Source organism: Acomys russatus, chromosome 5 (assembly GCF_903995435.1).
Source record: "Acomys russatus chromosome 5, mAcoRus1.1, whole genome shotgun sequence".
In the NCBI taxonomy this organism is placed as follows: domain Eukaryota; kingdom Metazoa; phylum Chordata; class Mammalia; order Rodentia; family Muridae; genus Acomys; species Acomys russatus.
In genome coordinates, this window is record NC_067141.1 from 58,120,001 (window position 1) to 58,144,977 (window position 24,977).

At 41.5% G+C, this 24,977-nt stretch overlaps 1 protein-coding gene across 1 annotated transcript in view; it reads right to left on the reverse strand.

Moving 5' to 3' along the window:
- Positions 1 to 3,767: 3,767 nt before the first annotated feature.
- Positions 3,768 to 24,977, reverse strand: part of Noc3l (NOC3 like DNA replication regulator) — a 32,589-nt gene continuing 11,379 nt past the window's right edge. The window contains 14 exon segments of the mRNA XM_051146422.1: positions 3,768 to 4,170; positions 4,763 to 4,847; positions 9,247 to 9,344; positions 10,895 to 11,023; positions 12,127 to 12,308; positions 12,647 to 12,718; positions 12,801 to 12,864; positions 12,997 to 13,069; positions 16,725 to 16,825; positions 17,146 to 17,226; positions 21,696 to 21,827; positions 22,690 to 22,818; positions 23,254 to 23,415; positions 23,417 to 23,430. Of these exon segments, the coding sequence (XP_051002379.1) occupies positions 4,042 to 4,170; positions 4,763 to 4,847; positions 9,247 to 9,344; positions 10,895 to 11,023; positions 12,127 to 12,308; positions 12,647 to 12,718; positions 12,801 to 12,864; positions 12,997 to 13,069; positions 16,725 to 16,825; positions 17,146 to 17,226; positions 21,696 to 21,827; positions 22,690 to 22,818; positions 23,254 to 23,415; positions 23,417 to 23,430 (1,451 nt within the window). The 3' untranslated portion in view covers positions 3,768 to 4,041.

A 24,977-nucleotide genomic window follows, 5' to 3' on the forward strand; every position in this document is an offset into this window, starting at 1 on the left:
TCCATTTCTAAGATACTCTCACACCTGTTTGACTGAACACACACTGAGTTTATTTCAGATGACAGCCTGACTTGGCATCAAAGGTCATGAAGCAGCATCAAGCCTGTTTTACTCCCACGATCCCACCTTACTTTTAAATGCCTCATGTACTGCCGGGAACACAATAGGTGCTCAAGATCTGTCGTCAAAAAATAAAGGCTATATTGCAGGGTGTGGTGGTGCCCAGCACTTTGGAGGCTGAGGCAGGCAGATCGATATGAGTTTGAGGCCAGCCTGGTTTACAAAGCAAGTCCAGGATAGCCATGACTGTGTTATACAGAGAAAACTTGTCTTGAAACAAGCAAATAATGATAACAGTAGTAGTAGTTAAAAAAAAAAAAAACAAAACTAAAAAATAAAGACTATAGCTTAATATAATTTGTATATGTGCCTGTGATTACTAATGACTATAATATTAAGCTCCAAAAAGGAAACATCAATTAAGGTTATATTAAAAATTAATGTATATACCCTCAAATTCATGTTGTGTAAATGCTAATATATATATGGTCCAACTGTGACAAGAAACTGAAAAGTATAATGCAGTCATGAAATACCCAGTCAGTCAATTTCTATTTTAAAACTGACTTTTCACCTCTATATAGTTGCTGCTGTATGTGAACTATAAATGTATCCATGGTAGAAAATAATTGATTTCTAACATACGAATATTTCTTAAATTCTTGGAATTTTTTATCCAAAGAGTGGGGTTTGAGAAAGTACTTGTATGGAGAACCTTAACTTTTCTCATCATTGATAATCAAGCTTTAAGTGGCCTGGTTGGGGGTGGGGGTGCGGCAGGGCAGAGCCAAGAGCCTCTCTGTGAATTCAAGGCCAGCCGGGTTTAAGTACGGAATTCCAGGACAGGCTAGAGCTACATGGAGAGACCCTGTCTCAAAATAAAAAGTAATAAAGCCTTAAAATGTGGTTTCAAAAATAATTCTAGGCTGGACACGGTTGTGCACGCCTTTAACGTGCAGTCAGAGGCAGGCAGATCTCTCTGAGTTCCAAGACAGCCCAGGGTGTCCAAAGAAAAGAAGAAGAAGAAGAAGAAGGAGGAGGAGGAGGACGAGGAGGAGGAGAAGAAGAAAGGAAGGAAGGAAGGGAGGTGGGGGGATTTATTCTGGAACTCACATATAAGAATACACTCGAGCATATGATGCCGTGGTGCAAGCGTATAATCACAGCACTTGGGAGGCAGAGGCAGTCGGATCTCTGTGTTCTAAGCCAGCCTGGTGTACAAAGTTTGTCCAGGACAGCCAAGGCTATACAGAGAAATTCTGTCTCAGGAAAAGAAAAAAAAAAAAAAGAATACACTCAAGTTCAAATCCAGCTGGTAACTGCCCCACCATTGCTCTCTCCTCCAACACCTGCCAACCTATTTGCCCATATACCACATGCCAAACTTATTTCTGAGCTGGCTTTACATTGGTAACTGGGTACTATCCCTGACTGCTGGGTGGTAAAGGAACTTTCTACTCTCACATTTTCATGAGGAAGAGCTCTAAGCCCCAGAATGACTGGCTTCTATGGCACTGAATTAACAATCTGTTTAGGCAAATTGCTTTTCACTAAAATAAATAAAACCTCACAAGGTAAGTAAGTAAAAACAGAGGCTACTTTATTCAAGTATTAGTAGCAGAAAATATTTATGTACATATTTCATAAGTCACCCCTACAATATGACAATAGCTGTTATATAAAATAGTGCTTTATAATTCTATTTATAAACATACAGTTTTTATCTGTAAGAATCTAAAAGAAAAACACTTTACTGGTTGGTCAGGAAGCAATGTCCCTACAGCACAATGAAAATCTTGGAATTGCTTTCGTTCTACTGAGCAATTTCCCCCTTCACTCTCACGTAAAAAAATAAGCACAACTTCAAAGATTCTAGAATCTTATTTAGCCTTTCTTTGAAACTAGCTGTAAGACTCATTTCTTCTTTAAAAGGTCAGATTTGGTTATTCCTTATTATGCCCTTCAACAAGAACTAATGAACAGAAGTCTAATTTTAACCTATTTTATTCAAAAGATCTTCACACAATCTATTTTATCATTTGCTTTTACTATGGTGCTGCAATAATAATATTGATTAGGATTTAATAATCTTCATAACTGTTTAAAAGTATTAGCAAGAGTTACTTTTATCAAAAAAAACACAGGATATGGCCATGTGGCAGACAGAACATTTTAAAATAGGGTGGCCTTTAGAGCGCTTGGCACACACCGCCATGGCTTTGACCACCAGCAAAAGGCCCAGATGCGTGAAAAGGTAAGGCCTAGCTAGTGTTTTGAGGAAGAGTCTTAGGAATCACTGCAAGTGTTATTTTAAGAGGAATGCTGTCTTTGTTATATGACTCTGGTTGGCATCAAATTCACAGGACACCTATACTTTCACTTCTAGAAAAAGACAGATGCCAGCTAGCAAGAAAGTGGTCGTCACAGACGGTGTTTGTCCTGCAGTCCTGGATGCTGTGAGATCCTGGTCCGTCATATGACCATCACAGCCAGGTAGAAAGGTCTGAAGCAAACAGTAAAACTGGCCGTGCCAGCACCTGCACAAGGAACACTTCTTAGGCAGCCAGGTGCCATGGAGGACAGACCCACAGTGCAACTGGGAATAAATTTAGAGTAGGTAAAAATCAGTTAAGAAATTATCTCTAGGCAGGACAGTGGTGGCCCACACCTTTAGTCCCAGCACTTGGGAGGCAGGGACAGACGGATCTCTAAGTTCCAGCCTGGTCTACAGAGTGAGTTCCAGAACAGCCAAGGCTACACAGAGGAATTCTGTCTCGGAAAGAAAGAGAAAGAAAGATAGATAGACTATCTTTATTAAAATAAAAATTTAAAAAGTGAGGCTGGAGAGCACCGGTTGCTTCCAGAGGACCTGAGTTCAAGTCCCAGAGCCCACATGGTGGTTCACAACCATCTATAATGGGATCCAATTCCCTCTTCTGGCCTGCAAGTGTACATGAAGACAGAGCACTCATATACATAAAATACCTAAATAAATTAATGTTTAAAAAAAAAAAAAAGCAATGGGCTGGGCATTGTGGCACATGGCTTCGATCCCAGCACTCAGGAAATAGGGGTAGGCTGATCTCTGAGTTCAAGGCCAGCCTGTTCTACATAGTGAACATCTATCTCAACAAGGAAAAAACACCCTCCAGGGAAGTTTCAGAAGTAACTAGGGTCTGTGCGGAAGGACCAGAAGATAGGAGGGAAGCAACTACAGAGTAGGAAGAACAGAAGGGCAGGTTTGACTGATGCTTACGTGGGTACAGGAAAGCGAGTTGAAAAGCTCAGTCTTCAGTCAATCACGGTGGCACACATTAGTAAGTGCAACACTCAGGATGCTAAGACACAAGCACTACCAAGAATTCATGGCCAACCTGGGCTACATGCTGGATACCAGATTAGCAAAGGCTAAATCTCTTCTGCGAAATTGTGAAGGGTTTCTCCAACCTATATAATTTTACCGATTGTTGTAGAAAAAGAAAATGTTTATAATACTAGTAGTAGTATGCCAGATTATAAACTACGTATTGTAAAGTCCTGTTTATGAGTATGCAATGTAAAAATGGCAACCCTGTTGATTAAAAAATAATAATATTAATAATATTGATTTAGTTATAAAGAGGATTTAATAACTGTTTTGTTTAGCTTTTGTCAACTTGACATACACTACAGTCACCTGGGAAGAGGGACTCTCAGCTGACGACTTGTTTCCATCACACCAGCCTGTGGCATGTCTATAGCATTCCTGACTGATGTGCTAGGGCACAGCCCACTGTGGGTGCTCCCATTCCTGGTCAAGTTGTCCTGGGCTGTACAAGAAAGCAAGCCGAGCAAGCCATGAAAAGCAAACCGATAAGCAGTGTGTTCTGTGGCCCCTGCTTCAGTCTTTATATAATCATTCTTAGGAAGTTTTCCTTGTACAAAAAGAAAACGGCCCTCACATAGCTGTACAAACATGTAAGACAGTCCACTGACTCTGTACTACCGTAACGATGTGTTCAAACATTTGGTGAAGTCCAGTGGTTTCTCAGTAGCAACTTCATTGCAGTATTTTTTGATTAATTGATTTAAATCTTCATTCAAAAATGAGTCCCCTTGTAAAAATTTATCCTGAAAAAAAGTCAAATAGTTAAAGCTACTCATATTTTAAGTAAAAACCAAGCTAAGCAAAGCCAAAAGCATTAAAAGTGAACACCAAACAGTAAAACCGAGTTTATGAGGCTGGTTGCAGTGGTGGCAGAGACAGATTGATCTCTGTGAATTCAAGGCCAGCCTGGTCTACAGAGCGTTCTGGAACAGCCAAAGCTACATACTAAGACCCTGTTAAAACAAACAAAAACAACAAAAAAGAAATGCAGTGAAGAGAGATGTTCAGTCAGGTCTTGGACATACTCTATACTAAGTGAAGGTCTCACCAACCATCTCTACAGAATTCTAGGACCATATCCAACCCACTCTCAATTCTTAGAGCCAGGCCTTTGTAAGGCCAACACCTGTAGCCTCAATCCATAGAAAGATAAAACAAGCCAATCATAAGTTCAAGGTCAGCTTGGACTACAAAACAATACCTTGTCTCAAAAAAGAAAGAACAAAAGAAAACTGGCAACGTAGAGTTTTATTACTAATAGGCACATGGATTAATGTTTACATACTTCCTGACTTTAAAAAACAAAACAACAACAACAAAAACACTATCACATACCTTCTTTTTGGAGTTTGAAGATTCAACAGGAGGATTGAATGTCATTGCTGCCATGCTGTAAGTCTCAAAAAGTTCAACTGCAGATCTATAAGAAAAAATATAAGACATGCAAAGATACTGTCATTTTCTGTAGAACCTTAAGAACATTCCACCAACTTATTAATTTAAGATACAAACTAGGTTAGGCTTGAGGGTACATGCCTTTAATCTTAGCAACTGAGAGGCAGAGGCAAGCAGATCTCTGTGAGTTCAAGGCCAGCCTAGTCTACAATGCAGTTCTAGGACACAGGTACTCAGAGACCCTGTCTCAAAATAGATAAATAAGACCTAAATTCCTCTGTAGAATTACTAAAGCTATCTCAGAGAAATCTAGTACACACTCAGAAATGCAGACCGACAGCCCAGGAAGAGTGCTAGGCGGATGTCAACCAGCTCCTATGATTGAATCCCATCTCAACTAGTGATACTAATGACAAGCAACTAAATCTGTCACAGGAGTGATGGATGGAGGTGTCATCCATGGGCGGTAAACACCACTCACGCTTTGGCTATTAGCCTGGATGAAAAACAAAGACAGGACACTCACTTCACAAAAGAAAATATGTCAGTACCCAAACTATGTAAGTAAAACATTTTTGGTTTTTTGTGATAGGATTTTTCCGTGTAGCCTTGGCTGTCCTGGAACTCACTTTGTAGAGACAAAGTTAGCCTTCAACTCCAGAGATCCACCTGACTCTGGCTCCTGAGTGCTGGGATTAAAAGCATACACCACCACGGCCTGGACCCATGTAAGTAAATCTTAATCGTCTGGGGTTCTTTTAGCCCACATTACTCAAAGGAGAAGACAGGGACTGTACTCACACCCCAAGCTTCAGTCCCCAAGAGAAAGCACTCCCCACTGGCCAAGACTGAGAGACAAACTCAGGCTTCTTCTTCCTCTAGAAAAGGAAAACTGGCACAGAAGAGGCAAATTTTTAAGACAATTAATGAAAGTATGCCAGAATGGTTACTAAAAACAATGACAGAGAATCTACTCTTGTCCCTCTTTGCTGCATAATGACAGCCTGTCTTGTAAACAAACAAACAAAAAAACCAGACAAACAAACAATAGTTAGGCTGGGCAGTGGTGTCACACACCTTTAATCCCACAATTTGGGAGGCAGGGGCGGCCAGATCTTTCAGTTGGAGGCCAGTTTGGTCTACACAGTGAATTCTAGAACAGCCAGGGCTGCACAGAGAAACTGCTCTGGAAAAACAAAACAATAAAACAAAAACAAGTCAGCTGGGGATGTGAGTCAATGAATGGTGCTTAACCAGCACACGCCAGGTCTTTGCTTATGCTCCTTGCAAGGAAAAAAGAAAGAAAAAGGAACAACTCTAAGGGCAGACATGGGAAGCTGCAGAAAAAGAAAAAGCAGCAACGTCTTTAGTATGGCCAAATATTATTCTATCTACCACAAAGGGTTCATAGAAAATGACAGAGTTGAGCCTTATTTGGAGGGCACAGCAGCTGACTAACTATAGTGGCAATTTAAAAATACAATAGGACTGGAAGGGATGGCTCAGTGGTTAAGAGTACCTGTTGAAACCCTATACAATAAAAGATCCTCTGTAGGAATCTCCATACCCGATCTCAAGCTGTACTATAAAGCAACAGGAATTAAAACAGCATGGTACTGGCACAGCAATAGGTGGGTGGATCAATGGAATCGAACTGAAGACCCAGAAATGAATCCACACACATATGGTCACTTGATTTTGACAAAGAAGCCAAATCTATTCAAGAAATGGTGCTGGTCTAACTGGATGTCTACATGTAGAAAAATGCAATTGGACCCATAATTATCACCATGCACAAAACTCAAGTCCAAATGGATTAAAGATCTCAACATAAAACCAGAGACACTAAATCAGAAGAAAAAGTGGGGAAGAGCCTGGAACACATTGGCACAGGAGACAACTTCCTGAACAGAATACCAACAGCCCAGGCCTTAAGGTCAACAATTAATAAATGGAATCTCATGAGGTTGAGAAGCTTCTCTAAGGCAGGAGACACTGTCAACAGGACAAAGCGACAGCCTACAGACTGGGAAAAGATCTTCTCCAACCCTACATCTGACAAAGGTGTAATATCCAAAATATATAAAGAAACTCAAGAAATTAAACACCACCAAAACAAATAACCTAATTGAGAAATGGGGCTCAGAACTAAACAGAGAATTCTCAACAGAGGAATATCAAATGGCTGAGAAACACTTAAAGAAATGCTCAACGCCTTTAGTCATCAGAGAAATGCAAATCTAAACGACTCTGAGATACCATCTTACACCCATCAGAATGGCTAAGATCAAAAATTCAAGTGACACCACATGCTAGAGAGGATGTGGGGAAAGAGGAACACTCCTTCATTGCTGGTGGGAATGCAAACTAGTACAACCACTTTGGGAATCTATCTGGTGCTATCTCAGAAAACTGGGAATAGGGCTTCCTCAAGACCCAGCTATTCCACTCCTTGGAATATACCCAGAAGATGCTCCAGCATACAAGGACATATGCTCAACCATGTTCATAGTGACCTTATTCATAATAGCCAGAACATGGAAACAGCCCAAGTATACCTCAGTTGAAGAATGGATAAAGAAACTGTGGTACATTTACACTATGGAATACTACTCAGCTATTAAAAACAAGGAATTCCCAAAATTTGTGGACAAATGGATGGAACTAGAAATTATCATAATGAGTGAGTTAACCCAGAAGCAGAAAGTGGTATATACTCACTTATAACTGGACACTAGCCCAAGGGGCATGTCCCATGAAAGTCTTCACCTACCAGGAATGTAGGATAGATGTGAGGACATCCTATTAAGACTCTAAGTGAAAGAAGCAAGGGAGAATGGGGAAATAAGGATCCAGAGGGTCCTAGAAACCTACAAGAAGAACATTATGATGGGCAGATCTGGGCCCAGGGGTCCTGCTCAAACTACACCAGCCAAGGACAAAACATGCAGTAAACATCGAACCCCTACCCAGATCTAGCCAATGGACAGGACATTCTCCACAGTTGAGTGGAGAGTGAGGACTGACTTTCACATGAACTCTGGTGTCCCATATTTGACCACGTCCTCTTGATGGAGAGGCCTGGTGGCACTCAGAGGAAGGATAGCAGGCAACCAAGAAGAGACTTTATACCCTATGATCATATACAGGGGGAGGAGGTTCCCCCTCAGTCACAGTCATAGGGGAGGGGAACAGAGTGAAAGTGGGAGGGAGGGAGAAATGGGAGGCTACAAGGGATGGGATAACAATTGAGATGTAATATGAAAAAAAAAAAAAAAAAAAAAAGAACACTTGTTGCTCTTGCAGAGGACCCAAGTTCAATTCTCAGCATTCACAAGGTGGCTCACAATCATTCATAACTCCGGTTTCAGGGAATCAGATGTCTTCTTCTGACCTCCAAAAGCACCCAGCATGCACATGGCACACAGATATATATATGTCGTCAAAAGACTCATACACGTAAATAAATCTAAAGAACCATTTTTCATATGAAATAACTAAAGCTAGTATGTCAAGACAAGCAGGAAAAGTGAATTTTAAGTGAGTTCTTCCAATCTTAAAAGGTAACAACTAGCCACACATAGTAGTGCACATGAGGAACCACTCGATTCCCAGTGCCTGGGAGGTACAGGGAAGAGGATCAGAGTGTAAGATCATCACACATATATACATATTTATATGGTTAAGTTTGAGGCCATCCTGGGCTACATGGGACTCTGTCTAAAATAATCAAACAAAAATATGAATGTCTTCCAGTTTTGTTCAGAGTCTAACTACAGTATGAAGTCAGTCCAGCCTACAATTTACCTATGAAATCCAAGTAAAGACACCTATAAAGAAAAACCTGGGGCTGGGCAAATGGCTCATTGCTAAAGTGTTTATCATGCAAACATAAGGCCCTGAATTCAATCCTAGATACTATGTTTAAAAATAAAAAAGCCACCATGTTAAAAAAAAAAAAAAGCCAAGCATAGTTATTTATAATCCCAACAGAGGAAAGACTGAGAAGTAAGATCACTAGGGTTCACTGGCCCACAAGTCTCAAAAACAATAAGGTAGATGGCTTCTGAGGAACACCACGTCTGGTCTCCCCAAACTCCTGTACACATGAGCACCTATACACACTTACAAACGCCCACACAAACACACATACATAAAAATAAAAGAATAAGGCCCAGGTTCAGAGTTGTTTAGTCTTAAAATAAGTTGGTGCTTTGAGACTGATCCGAAGGGGAAAAACAAACAAACAAATAAAAACAAACCCTAAACAGGCCAGGTGACACAAGTCTTTAGTAATAGCACCCAGGAGGCAGAACCAAGTGGATCTCTGAGTTCCGGGCCAGCCTGGTCTATACCGTGAGTTTCAGGACAGCCAGGAGACATAGTGAGAACTTGTCTCAAAAAAACAGAAACATAAGCGCTACCTTCGGCTCAGCTCAGGCTTGAGGGCCTCAGAGCCTTCAGATGGTGCCCCAGCAAGCAGGTGCGCTGCAAATCTTTGCACAACAGGATGGTAATGTCTCTGAAGAGAAAAGAAACATTATTCACAGGTCAATACATTAGAAAACACAAGCCACAGCTTATTTTCATAAAACTCAACTTTAAAAAAAATAACAGAGAACAAAAACATGAATACAAATAATTTCTTTTTTTTTTTTTTTTTTTTTTGAGACAGGGTCTTTCTGTGTAGCCCTGTCTGTCCTGGACTTGCTTTGCAGACCAGGCTGGCCTCAAACTCACAGCGATCCGCCTGCCTCTGCCTCCTGAGTGCTGGGATTAAAGGTGTGCGCCACCACACCCGGCTGAATACAAATCATTTCAAGCACACACATAAGGAGGATCACCTTTGGACCAGGAAGTCTGCTGTGAGAATATGTCTCCTAGAATGACAGCGAAGCTTTCCTATGCTACCTCGACACATGGCTGCCTAAGCAAGATCTGAACAGGCACAACATCCAAGAGACGTGCTGATGTGGAAGGAGGAGTTCCGACCAGGGCCCTACTCCTAGGCTAAGCCTACGTCACTAAGGACTCAGAGACGGGGGAAGAATCAGTCTTTCCTGAGGTTGAGCCCCCTTAATTGGTTACCCAATACCAAGTGGTCAGCCCTGAAGTTATATACATTTAAGCAACAATAAACAGAGGCCACAAGTTGTATTTATGTATTTATGCTTGTGTATGTGTCTATATATTTATATTATATATAACTTGTATACATAAATATAATATAAAAACAATTATGTTATATATGGCTAATATAGCTATACATATATGTGTCATATATTAACAATTAAAGAAAAAGAGGTCATGAATTTGAGAGGGAGCCAGGGGAGAGGGACATGAAAGAGGATGGAGGGAAGAAAGAAAAAGGGAAAATTGTATCTTTTATTTTTTAGTAAAATTTTTAAAAATTCAAAAGAGTATATTACTAGCCAGGTGTGGTGAAGCGCATCGTTGATACCAGCACTCTGGAGGCAGAGGTCTCATAGAGATCTCTGAATTCTAGGACAGCCAGGGCTACATAGAGAGACCCTGTCTCAAAACATAAAACCGAGTACTACCTTTGTTCTCAGGATTAAAATACACATCTGCTAAATGACCAAAATATAAAATGAAGTATCAAAAGGCAATTTCTATTTCACAGTGAAAAGTAATTTAGCACAGTTTCTAGACTTACTCTAACCCTGGCCTCACTCCAGGAGGCTGGCACTGGAGGTGAGCTACTGTACAATGGGGTCTACCAAGGTCTCTGTCTATAGTCCCAGTACAGTCCAAATGTACCTGATAACAAATCCTCTTGGTTTCTGGATAATGTTAAGGAAAGACTACAATAAATCTCCACAAGCCCATTACAAAACTACATCACTTTCTGCTTTTCTAGAAAATGTATTCAACAGCTTAGAGTACAGAATTAAAGTCAGGTTTCTACAGAAGGCATTCCAGAACACGTCTGTGCGCACTTGGCAATAGTTATACTTGACGTAAAGGTGAAAACATACTGCTTACACAGAAAAAGAGGAGAGGGCAGCAAAGGCCTGGGCAAGTGGGGGAGAAGGAAGGCGGGGTCCTTACCCGCAGCGCATGCAGCTCCCACAGGGCGGTGTTCTGTGCGCTGCAGTACTCCGGCTCCTCCAGCTCAGGCAGGAACACCCCGCTGCCCTGAGACTCGTTATCAAGCAACAGGTCTGCTCTGGGAAAAGTCTGTAAAAACATCACACAAAGATGATTTAATTAAGGCAGTTTAAAGAATGTAACTGCCTATACTTATATTTAAATTTGCTGTTATAATAAGTGCTGCAATTTTAACACCTTTAAACCTAGTTTAAATAAGAAATAATTTACATATATATCATGGAAGAATGTCTTGCTTTAGAGAGAGCTACCAAATTTGCAAAAATTCTTTGTACCTTCCAATCTCACTTTAAGGGATCTCTCTTATAGAAGTAACTGTAGTCACAGCAGATAAGCGCGGAATGTTCCAACATTCCGTCAGAGCGCCATTTGCAACAGCAGTTTCTATACTCATTAGAACAGAGAAGCATAATGCCAAGCTGTGGAGTGAAAACCCCACTACTACCTGTTTCAGGCGGAGCACTGTGAGTTCGAGGCCAGCCTGGACTACAAAGAGAGTCCAGGACAGCCAGGGCTACACAGAGAAATCTTGAAATTAACAAAACAAAACAAAAACCAACAAAAAGTCTAAAAGTTCTAAAAACTGTATATAGCCTAATTCACATCATCTCCTTTCGAAAACAAAATGCTTGTGTGTGGCCCAGGACCTATATAGGACAGACAGCAGGTGGTGAAAATGGTGTTCCCAGGAGCTTTCAATAAATTGCTTTGTTTTGTTTCTCTTAGTAACTGGTTTTGCTAAAAATATGAACTTCTTCTTTGTTCCCGCCACCCCACCCTTTTTAAAGAAATGTGATCACACTAAACTGGTGGCAGGTTCCTTTAATCCCAGAATGCAGGAGGCAGAAGCAGACAGATCTTTTTGTGTTTGGGGCCAGGCTGGTCTAAGCAGTTTGTTCCAGGCCAGCCAGCCAGCACTACACAGTGTGACTCTGACTCAAGACAGAAAGACTGGTTCTCAGTGTGCGGCTCAGGCTGGCCTGAGACTCATGTCTGTGAGCAGTCAGTCCTCCAGCATCAGTCTCTTGTATAACTGCAGGCATGAACCACACCTGGCTAGGAACTGATTTAGTAATAAAAATGATACTACTCAAGGGAAAGAGACATGGCCCAGCAGCACAGCGCCAGTGCGCCATGAGAACTCAGCTCTATTTCTGTATAGCACTACTTACATGCATCAGTATTCTGGTGGTTGCTAAAAGGCCAATGCTTGAATTTGGAAGAACCTGCAGAGCAAGCGTGCAAAGGCGCTTGATGAAGGCAAGAGCTCGCTGATGAGAAACCTGCTTTCTGCGCTTGCTTAGCATGACATCAAGGCAGTGGAGTACAATCTCAATACTGTCATTGGTGGCACCTAAAACAGACATCCTTCAGCGTCATTCTCATTATGTTTTCATTAGGCAACTTTCTGAACTCCAGAAAACCCCCAAGATGAACTGTCATAGCTGCTGCAAACCATCCTCCTAGCCAACAGCACAATGCTGAGAGCTGCTCTAGTTACATTTACTGCACTTCCAGCCATCCCCAAAAGCTCTTACACCCCCAAGTCTTATATAATATTAACTACAGAGGCACAGCAAAGGCAAGCCAGCATTTTATGTACCACAGCCCACTTCTCATCAGCTACAATTATGATTATTACACATTCTCAGACTATTATATGTACCAGGCAAGCATCTTCTAAAAACATACCTGCATGCAATTTGAACAACGTCTTATACAGATGCGTATAGAATTTCATCGGGTCAATATTCAGAACATCACCTTTGAGATGACAACAAACACAGATTAGGTTAAGTCACAGTCTTCAGAGACAAAGCAAATACAGCCTCCAACAGTAACTCACCTTGTCCAGAAAGAATATGAAAAGCAGTTTGAACACAGTGAAGACTTTCTTGATAACTTAGGTCCTTTAAAAAAATTAAATAAATTAGAATATTTTTATATTTTGTTTTATAATATATTTTATATTTATATTATATAAAGATATAAATGTTGCCATTTATATTGTTAAAAGTAATTCACTGATAAGAGTTACTTACACCAGATTCAATGAGGCTATGAAGAACCACTAATAAATCATCAAAAAACTCCACATTTATAAGATGTGCAAACCTAAAATCAAATAGAAGTTAGTTACTAAATAATCCAAAAGCAAAAATAAAGCTAGTAAAAATGTCTTGGCTTTAAAAGTGCATTGTCAATATTACTTATTGCAAATTGTTAGTCATAATGGAAGTAAGTGCTCACTGAGAGCTCTCACTCACTTCAGACTGACTTTTTACACAAGTCTCAAAGTGCTGGACATCATACTTGGTAGGAATAGAAGACATAAACAGAAGAGAAACATGTTACCAAGAGCAGAAAAGTGCCCTGACTCAATGCATTAGGTTTCTACAAGTCATAAAGGAGGTGGCAGAAACAAGCTTCCCAGCAAACAGGAAGGAGTAAAAAGAAAGGATTCTGCCACTTAAAGCTCCAGGGGTTGGAGGAGCTGCAGGCAGGCAGAGCACATACAAGGTCTCAGGTTCAATGCTTGGTACCTAACCTAGGAATACCAACACCATGGCAACTTGACAATAACATTGAAAAGTTGTTGGACTGGTGATTAATTAAAGTTCTACTACTGATGATTTCTGTGATACTACACTGACTCACTTGACTGCCTTAGGCCTCTATTTCTTGAAACAACTGAGACAGCAGAGGAATTTTCTCAGCTACTGTGAGAATACACTGTATACTACAAAAATTCAGGGACAGAAGTCTGCTAATGCTGTATAAACCTCTGACCAGAGAAGTGAGAGTGTCCACATGCACTGCCTCCAATTTTGTGGGAAGCAATGAGGGGAGGGGCTTGTTTTTCTGAGACAGCGTTTCTCTGTGTAGCCCTGGCTGTCCTGGAATTCACTGTGTAGACCAGGCTGGCCTCGAATTCAGAGATCCACCTGCTTGTGCTTCCTGAGTGCTGGGATTACTGGTGTATGCTACCATGTCCTGCATAATGTGGCATTATTAACCAGAATTAAAATAAGAACATTCTTTCATCCACAAATACCTGTGACAAGTGCATGAAGATATAAATACAACCTCTGACTGAGGACGCAGCAGTTGGTAATGCACAGGTTCTGGGTTCAATCCTTACAGGCGATGTACACTTATAATCCCAGCACTTGGGAAGTGGAGGCAGAATAATCAGAAGGTCAAGGTCATCCTTGAGTATACAAGTTTGAGGCTAGCCTGGACTGCATAAGAGCTTTATTCAAAAATCCCAAAATTAAAAATTAAAAAAATGTTACAAAATAAAAATGTTCTCTATGTGCTACCATGGAAATGTCCCTTGAGTAACTTAAAGGGACTTACAGGATATTACACACACATTCTTCCATTTATGTCAAAAAGGACAAGCAGACACACACATAGGAGGGGAAGCTTATTAAATTTCATAGTCGGCTGGGCGGTAGTGGCGCACGCCTTTAATCCCAGCACTTGGGAGGCAGAGGCAGGAGGATTGCTGTGAGTTCGAGGCCAGCCTGGTCTACAAAGTGAATGCAGGACAGTCAAGGCTACACAGAGAAACCCTGTCTTAAAAAATCAAAATAAATAAATAAAAATAAATAAATTTAAAAATTTTCTAGTCTTTGGATTTATAAAATGAACAGATTATTTTAAAAAGAAAAAAAAAGAACCTATTTTTTTTTTTTTTTAATAATTACGGAACTACCCATCAAAATAAAAAACAAAAAAAACCAAACCCCAAAAAAGAGATGTGAGAAACCAGAAATGATGGTTCACACCTTGATGCCACAAGTAAAGTCCAGTCATATATACAAAGTGACTTCTAGGCTACCCTGGAGTACAAAGAAAGACCCCATGTCAAAACAATACAAAACCAAAATAGCATGTTTCATAATCCTTCGTTTGCTCTGCCTTTTCTGGAGGTTTCCAGTGACAAGGATATTACCTGTCATAAGGAAGCACAGCCCTGTGAGCTCCAGTCACTAGTGAGACACGGTAAGAAAAGAGCTGTTCTCTTCCAGCCACAGCTGTATTTCCAAGTCTATTTCAAATCTCTGCTACTCAACAAGGCTAACAGAAAGTTTCAAGTTGTATCTGTAGTGTATGTTATATTGTATTAGACAGCATTGAGTGCAAGGTACCACCTCAGATTTAATACTTATACTTTAGCTAATAGTCCCCAAGATCATCAGTGTTGACAACACACACAAGATCTACTTTAGCAGGAACAGATATAGAGAACTAGATAAACAGTGTGCAAGCTGGGTTAAGAAAACAGACTTAAGACTTGTGTGTCTGACCCACACAAACCACTGGCAGAAAACCAACAACACAGTACAAAAAGGAATCAAGAACTGGGGCTGTAAGCTGGGCGTGGTGGCGCACGCCTTTAATCCCAGCACTTTGGAGGCAGAGGCAGGCGGATCTCTTTGAGTTCGAGGCCAGCCTGGTCTACAAAACAAGTCCAGGACAGCCAAGGCTACACAGAGAAACCCTGTCTCGAGAAAAAAAAAAAAAAAAAAAAAAAGAATTGGGGCTGCAAAAGATGGAACACTGGTCAAGAGTGCTTAGTACTCCTTCAGAGAAAGGTTCAATCAGCACCCACAAGGCAGCTTACAGCCTCTGTTAACTCCAGCTCCAGAAATCCAATGTCCTCTCTGGCCTGAGGGCACCAGCATGCACACGGCACACAGACATACATGCAGGTAAACACCACACACATAAAACAGAACAGAATCAAGAACTGAGTGGTGACTCTAGGGAAGCCAGCAACATGTTAAGCTGTAACTGGATTTTGCTACTTTGTGGGTTCCTCTTTCTCCCACCTTCTCCATCCCTTTTCTTCTTCCCTTTCAACTCCCTCACACTAGATCTGAGAGAAAAAAGGACAGAGAGGAAAGGAAAGAGATCCCCGAATGAAGTCACAGGTTGGAAAGGAGGGCAACATAATTGTTAGACAGCTCCCTGCTCATTAGGGGTTTCGAGCTCCTTGGGGCAAGTCTCATCTTTGCTGTCAGGAAATCTAACTTTTTTTTCCTTGATTCTTCTCTGCAAATAAAACTTAACAAACTGCAGCCAACAACTCCTCTACAACCCCTCCCTCATTGGGGCCCTAGCATTTATATATCCTCTGAAGAGTCCCCAGAATTTGAAATGTCACACAATCACAGAAATGATTTGCAGTTGGTAAACTCAGCCCCCCTACCCCAACCTGTGAGAGCATGAGTCAAATCACAGTCAGGTGCTGCAAAGCAGCCTCCTCTCCCCACACTTGGGATTAAAAGAAAAACATTATAATGTTTCTGTGTTTTTTGGGGTTTGTTTGTTTGTTTGGTTGGTTGGTTGGTTGGGTTTTTTTTTTTTTTTTTGGTTTTTCGAGACAGGGTTTCTCTGTGTAGCCTTGGCTGTCCAGGACTGACTTTGTAGACCAGGCTGGCCTCGAACTCACAGGGATCTACCTGCCTCTGCCTCCTGAGTACTGGGATTAAAGGCGTGCACTACCACGGCCTGGCTGTTTCTGTGTTTTTTAAAGAAAGCAAAACTCCAAAGTTGTCACATAAGCAGAAGGAAAAAGGATAAATTTTAAAAGGCTTGAAATGAGAAACGCAAAAGGCCCATAGGATAGGCTGGTGAGTCGAGAGGAAACGAGAAGTGGAGCATTAGGCGGCAGCAGCGGAAGCAGACACCTGAGTCAGCGCTGTTGCCCACAGGTACTGCAATGCCTCTAAAAGGGTTCAGCCTGCACAGCCCTTACTTGGCAAGACCTTCTAGAACCGCTGGCAGAAGAGGTGACCTCTGGGCCTTCTTCAGTATTCTGAAGTAGGTCACAAACACGATATTCAGAGTCTCTGTGTGCTGGCAGAAAAAGAAGATAAGAATGTCTTAGAACTACCTGGCAGCTCTCCTTCGAATAGTCAAAACTTTCAAAATCAAGGCTTCTTTTCCCTCTCTCATCCCTCCCAGAGTTCAGATTTGGACCAGAATAGAATGAAGACATCCACCTGGTATTTTCATACACTGGCCTGCAGCACATCATCCTTTCTTAAATGTCACAAAATTCATCTACCTAAGACCCTTGAAATAAACCCAACTGCTATACCTTTACACTGAAACAACTTATAATTAAAATCACTTAAGAGAACATTTTGAGCAGAGGACAGAGCAGAAGCGCCCACCAGTTTCAGCTTTCTCTCGGTGCTCTCCGAAGCTTCAGCCTCCCGAAGCTCCCGCTCCAGTTTCTCCTCTGCTTTCTTCCACTGAGAAGAGAAAAAGGGAAAAAATATACACAGTGAGGGCAAAAATGAGGCAGAATGTCAACACTATAAAACACAGTAGGACCGTATATTGTCTATGAATAGAGACACGAGCAAAAGTAGGAGAGAATGCGTAAGATACAGAACTGAGCTAGATTAGCAACACTGGCTGCCCCTAGGAAAAGGGTGAAGAATGAAATCAGAGAGGACCAAAGAGGACTCCTATCCTAACAGTACTAAGAACCAATGCTTATAAAGACTGCCCTGCATCATGAACTCACATGTGCTGCACACATCATCTCATTTAAACTGTAAAATGATCCTTAAAGGTGGATACTATTCGCCCTTCTAAATTAACCTTCAAAGTATCAGTAAATGAAAACTGACTGGATTTCAACCCAGATTTAAGAGATTAGAACTTTGACCAATAAAGCAATTGAACCCAATACAAACTCAAATGTGTTCACCCTTCCTGTCAAGGAAAATGAAATCTGTATTTCATAATGACTCTAAATATCTTTTCATAGACACATGGAAATAAATAATTAAATATAAAAAACCTTTTCTTAAGATAGGAGGGGGTGGCTGTGGCTCAGTGGGGAAAGATACTTGCTACCAAGCCTGTCAACTTGAGAGCAATCCCCAGGACCCACAGGGTAGTAGCGAGCACCCATAAACTGTCCCCTGACCTCTAAACACATACTACAGCATTCACATGTGCAAAAATATACACATACATAAAAAAGCAATAAAAAGAACTTAAAAATAGCCCTCCACATAGTAAAACAAAAACTAAGGAGGAGGAGGAAGAAGAGGACAAAGCAGAGGAAGAGGAAGAAGCGGAGGAGGAGGAAGAAGAGGAGGAGGAGGAAGCATCCCCTGCTTTCTGCCAGCAGTTGTTGGTCTAAGCTGATTTAAGAAATGCTGTTTTCAAAAAAACAAAAACAAAAAAAACCAACAACAAAAAAATGCCGTTTTTGTAGAAAGAGGACAAAAAACAAAATTCTCTAAATACTTAACAGCTCAAACTTGTTTCATTCCTTTTTTGAGAGAAAATCTTGTTAGGTTCCAGATGTTGGTCTCAAACTGGACTTAAGCAATCCTCCTGCCAAGGGAGGAGGAGTTAGAAGAGGAAGTAAGGGACTGAGCCAGAGGATTCAGCCACTGGTAGAGGTCCAAGGAAGATCAGGTGGAAGGAGCTGGAGCCAAGAAAAGCTACAAAGTACAAAGCTGCTAGAATGTTTGCTGGCAGTAAGACAAAATAGCTTTAAAGGGCTAAGAACAGACTTAAACTGCTCAAAATTGTGTTGCGAAGCCTTGTATTATTAAAAAAAAAAAAGTCTCAATTATTTGTGTGATAACCAGGTTAAGAAATAAGCTAAGAGAAGCAAACACTATTTTATAAAAATAACTTCAACAGCGGTGCCATGTGCCTTTAATCCCAGCGCTTGGGAGGCACAGCAGGGGGATCAGAGTTTGAGGCCAACTTGGTCTACAGGACAAGTTCCAAGACAGCCAGGACTATGCAGACAAACTTTCCCTCAAAAAACAAAAGCAAACCAAAACAACAAAAACCAACCATAACAACAACAACAACAACAAACAACAAATCATTAACAAATGCTAGCGGGGAAGTGGGTAAAGAGGAAATCTTGTTCACTCTTGGTCAGAGCGCACACTGGTATAGACACTATGAAAATTAGTGTGGAGATTACTTAAGAAGCCAGATGTCATGTGGCCCATATTCTACTCCTGGACATATACCCTACTATAGAGAAACTTGCTCATCCAAGTTCACTGCTGCTTCATTTGCAACAGCTAGGAAATGGAAAGAGCCTAGATGTCCATCAACTAATAAATAGATAATGGAAATGTGGGGCATACACACATTGACATTTTATTCAACTCTAAAGAAAATAAAATTACACAATTTGCAGGCAAATGGATGGAAGTATAGAACATTATATTGAATAAGGTAACTGGACTATGTGCAGGAAAATAAATGTCATGCTCTCCCTCATCTTTAGATTCTAGCTTCTAAACTCTAAGTCTGAGTTCAAGGGTATCTGTCAGGCCAGGAGTAGTGGCACACACCTTTAATCCCAGCACACAGGAGGCAGAGGCAGGTGCATCTCTCTAGTTCAAGGCCAGCCTGGTCTACACAGTGAGTTCCAGAACAGCTGGACTAAAAAATTACAAAGAGGCATTTGGAGGAAGATGCTTTAAAGGAAAGGGTAGTAGGAATGTAAATAGCAAAAGTAGAGAGGTGGAAAAGCGGGGTTAGAAAAATTTAAACATGGGAAACATGGTGGGGGGAAGAAAATTAACCAAATCAAAGGTATATAAAAGAGCCATATAAAAACCTATTATAACCAAATTTTAAAATGTATTTTTTTAAAGGAAAAGTTTGGAGAGATATCATGCATGGCTAGGAAAAGCTGTGCCCAGAGGCTGTCAGTTTTTAAACAAAAGCCCCAGTGCTGGAATGGATAGTTCCTCATAAGCTATCTGGTGTCAAAGAAACCCCAGAAATCCCCTAAACAACCCAGGTTCTTGCTGGTCCTCTTGGCAGCCCATTAGAGCTAAATTATAAGACCCTATTGCTGAAGATTCCACACATCTTATACTCGTGATATAAAGAAATCAAGCTGGAATTTAGCTGGACAGTCCTCCCTGCTGGCTAACTTTCAGTCCCGGAAAATGCACTACAACTGCTGGTGATCTTATCCGGTTGTAAAAACAGCAAGTCAGCAAGATGTGCCCAGAGGTAGCTAACTGCTCTCTGACTGGAATTTTTTTTTTCAAGACAAGGTTTCTCTGTGTAGCCTTGGCTGTCTTTGTAGACCAGGCTGGCCTCAAACTCAGAGATCCACCTGCCTCTACTTCCTGAGTGCTGGGATTACAGGTGTGTGCCACCATAACCAGATCTCTGACTGGATTTAAGACTTATTTCACAGGACAGAATATAAGCCTGGTACTGTTAACAGTCAAAAAACAATGATGGGGAGATCATAGGCCCAAGGAGAGAACTGAATACTGTTATTCAGCTCAAATGAGATAGAATTTCAGATGACGTCTAAATATTTACACTTATATTCACAATAAATGCCCCTCTCAGCCTTACTCAGGGAAGCCTCTTTCCTGTGAATAGTGGTGAATGCACAGGCTCATGGCAGCACGCCATGATGTAAGAGTGACAGATGAGTGTACAGCCCTAACCAGATCATTTTATCATCCTCTCTACAGCTTAGGGAGCACTACAGAAAGGGAGAGGTGGACTACAGAGAGGGAGCACTGCAGAAAGGGAGAGGTGGACTACAGAGAGGGAGCACTGCAGAAAGGGAGAGGTGGACTACAGAGAGGGAGCACTGCAGAAAGGGAGAGGTGGACTACAGAGAGGGAGCACTGCAGAAAGGGAGAGGTGGACTACAGAGAGGGAGCACTGCAGAAAGGAAGAGGTGGACTACAGAGAGGGAGCACTGCAGAAAGGGAGAGGTGGGCTACAGAGAGGGAGCACTGCAGAAAGGGAGAGGTGGACTACAGAGAGGGAGCACTGCAGAAAGGGAGAGGTGGACTACAGAGAGGGAGCACTGCAGAAAGGAAGAGGTGGACTACAGAGAGGGAGCACTGCAGAAAGGAAGAGGTGGACTACAGAGAGGGAGCACTGCAGAAAGGGAGAGGTGGACTACAGAGAGGGAGCACTGCAGAAAGGGAGAGGAGGACTACAGAGAGGGAGCACTGCAGAAAGGGAGAGGTGGACTACAGAGAGGGAGCACTGCAGAAAGGGAGAGGTGGACTACAGAGAGGGAGCACTGCAGAAAGGAAGAGGTGGACTACAGAGAGGGAGCACTGCAGAAAGGGAGAGGTGGACTACAGAGAGGGAGCACTGCAGAAAGGAAGAGGTGGGCTACAGAGAGGGAGCACTGCAGAAAGGGAGAGGTGGACTACAGAGTAGGACAATAGGGAGACGGTATATGAAACGTCATTTCCTGAGCAAGACACAACCACTGCAGTCATAATTCTCGGCAGTTGTGGATGCCTGCACTAAGTCAACAAAGGACCTGCCAACAGCGGAGGGAGGAGCAGCGCAGGCGGCCCACAACTAACTGCTCAACTATTTCCTACTGACAGATTTAGGGAGAGGGGAAGCTGCCTTCAGTCTGTACCCACAGATGACACCACCAGGCTCCAGTGGACTCTTCAAATGGTCACAGATGGGACTGGTGTTATTTCTGCTGGGGTAGAGAGACAGACGGAGAAGGCAAGGAGATTAAAACAAAACAAAACAAAAAACAGTGAGAGATGGTAATCAGAATATATTAAATACATATATGAAACTGTCAAACAACAAAAGTAACTAATAAAAGTCCTTTCTTGACTGTGATTTATACAAGATTTATCTAGTTACACTTTGATTGTAACCCAAGAGTAATCAAAGCATAATATTTAATGAAATGAAAAAGAAACCAAACCTTTCTTTGCATTCTTGATAGAGTTTTTCTCTTTTCCTTGAAAGTCATGAACTTTTTTGGTTTGTTAATGTCCTCTGTATCTTTTTTCACCTCTACTTCCTTGATTCTCAGGCATAAAAATGTTTTTAACATCTAAAAGTGAAAAAAAGAAAAAAAAAAAAAAAAAAAAAAAAAAAAACAGAGCTTAGTACTTATACTATCCCCAAAAACTGTAGAAAAAAAATTATCCTAAGTGAAAAAGTTTTTGAATGTCTTATCCCATCAACACAGAGTTCTACCCTCTTCTGATAACCATGTTCAGACATGCATGTCTGAGAAAGCACACTAGTACATGGCTAAAAATTCAAAACAGCTGATAAGTAAATATAACAAAAAGACATCATGTGCACTGCCAGACAGGATGGCACAAGTGTAAATGGGACAGGAAGAAAGTTGGAATGGTATGGACAAAGACAAACCAAGACACTTCTATACTAGCAGTATGCTGCCAAGTTCTGAAATTGATGGTGCCAGCACTTATGTGGGCCCCACAACACACAATAGCATAAGCAGAATGAGATTTGCGACTCTGCATTTTCTGTTGAAGAAACTACCTCACTGAGTTCACAGACATAGAAATTTTCATGGGACAAACTCTTGACACCATAGGTGATCTCTCCAACACTGACTGTATCAGGAAAACTCACTGTCTACCCAGGATACCATATATCCGTGTGTGGGTGCTGAACTTCACCACACAGCACAGCACACTGCTGAAGAAAAGTGCTCCTATTAGAAGCCTACTTCTTAGGATTTGAGACAAAGATGCATATATATCTCTGTAAAAACACATCAAGGAGGATATATATAACAAACTGTCAGTAATACCTACATTTAGTCAATGCAAACATTTAACTTTTCACTTTATAGTCATCTGTAAATAAATTTATTAAAACAATAAAAAATTAACTTTGTAACTTAAAACAAACTTCAAAGTAAGAAAAGAAAGGCTTACCTCTGCCCTTACTTCATAATTTCTGCCCTTTACAAAACCAGAAATCACTTTAATTACACCAAGAGAAGCTTGGCCTAATTTATCTTGTTTAAAGAGCTTCTTTACTGCTTCACAACACATTTCAGATATCTGGAAAAGAAAGTGTTACAATAAAGTAGTGCTCACACTTTGAGTCGGGCACTTTGCTGTTGGAGGACTGTCCTATGCATTGTAAGACATTAAATACAAGAACCACTCACTAAACTAATGTTCAAGCAATTTTCTTAGAGACAGTACATACTAGACTGATATTAATTACAACTAACAGCGTATAAAGAATTTAGAGGTAGCCGAGCATGGTAGTGCATGCCTTTAATCCCAGCACTCGGGAGGCAGAGGTAGGTGGATCTCTGTGAGTTCAGGGACAGCCTGGTCTACAAAAAGAGTCCAGGACAGCCAAGGCTACATAGAGAAACCCTGTCTCAAAACACAAACAAACAAAATACTTTAGTGGTAAGATGAAATACATAATGCATAATTTTCCCCTAAGGACAAGAGCAATAAACCAGTTTTTGAGCAACGCACCGATTTTGACCCATCATTCATCAGAGGAACAATTAACACAATGATGTTATTGTGAAAGTTAAAATGGGGCAGGGCCACCAACAGCTCACACAGGCTCTTCACTGCCACTTCAGCCAGCCCTTTGTAGGCCTTTAAGGATACCACGTTGCTCTTCTTCAGCTTCCCTTTGCTTCCAGTCTAAGTAAGACATAAATATAATTACTTTAATCCCTGGTCAAAGCTTGAATAGATTAGCTTTTGTTTTACAGTAAACATGTATTCCCATACTTTTCTTTTCTTTTTTTATCTTTTTGGTTTTTCAAGTCAGGGTTTCTCTGTGTAGTCTTGGCTGTCCTGGACTCACTTTGTAGACCAGGCTGGCCTCCAACTCACAGCGATCCACCTGCCTCTGCCTCCCAAAAGCTGGGATTAAAGGCGTGAGCCACCACGCCCGGCCCCACACTTTTCTTAAGCTATAAAATATTTTCACGGTCAGAGCTACATAGAACATCTGCGTCTTCTTGAACTCAAGACAGAGCTACAAAGTTCATAAAGAGAAAACTGTAAAATACAAGACTTTGACCTTGGGACATGAGAGAAAGAGAAAGAGAGACAGAGAGAGAGAGAGAGAGAGAGAGAGAGAGAGACAGAGAAAGAGAGAGAGAGACAGAGACAGAGAGAGAGACAGAGAAAGGGGGAAGGCGAACGAGCATAAATCATCTTACTACTCTTTCAAATCAGTTACAGGCCAAGATGGTAATGTGGGGCCAGTCAGCTGGCTCAGTGAGTAATGGAGCTGAGTTCAACCCCTGGAGTCCACAGGATGGAAGGAGAGAACTGACTCCCACATGCTGCTCTCTTGACACACTCCCACACTACCACATGTGCTTCCACACATATACCCACAAAGATATATGTAAAAAGAAATTAAGAAACGGTAATTACGATACATACACAACTTAGTAGTAAGCTTACTTTCATTGTCAGTGTAGTTACATTACATTCTTTTATGTGTATGCACAATGTATGATTTATGCCCACTTCCATATGCATGCCAAAGCCAGAGGTCAAAACCAGATGGTTTTTTGTCACCTTTCACTGTTTTTCTTATTTTTTTATTGTGTGTCTGTGTGTAGGTATGTGCACAGGTGAGTGCAGGTGTCCACATGGCCAAGAAGAGGCACTGGATTCATTGGGGCTAGAGCTGTAGGCAGATGTGAGCAGCCTGACATGGGTCCTGGGAACCAAACTCAGGTCTCCTGAGCCACCTCGCCAGGCTCTCCACATTATTTTGAGACAATGTCTCCACTGATCTGCCCTGGGCTTGACAACGGCCAGGCAAAAGACTCCGAGACCAAATGCTCATATGCTTCAGGTGCACGCCAAAGCATGAGAAGACTATCCAAGCCTCTATCTCCCCTGTATGTCCACTCCACCACTTCCCTGCCCTACTTGGTACTGCTAACAGCGGTACTGCCTCAGTGATAACTAGGTGGTCCTCAGCCAACAGCAGTACTGTCTCAGCGATAACTAGGTGGTCCTCAGCCAGTAGCAGTATTGTCTCAGCAATAACTAGGTGGTCCTTAGCCAACAGCAGTACTGTCTCAGTGGTAACTAGGTGGTTCTCAGCCAACAGCAGTATTGTCTCAGCAATAACTAGGTGGTCCTTAGCCAACAGCAGTACTGTCTCAGTGGTAACTAGGTGGTTCTCAGCCAACAGCAGTATTGTCTCAGCGATAACTAGG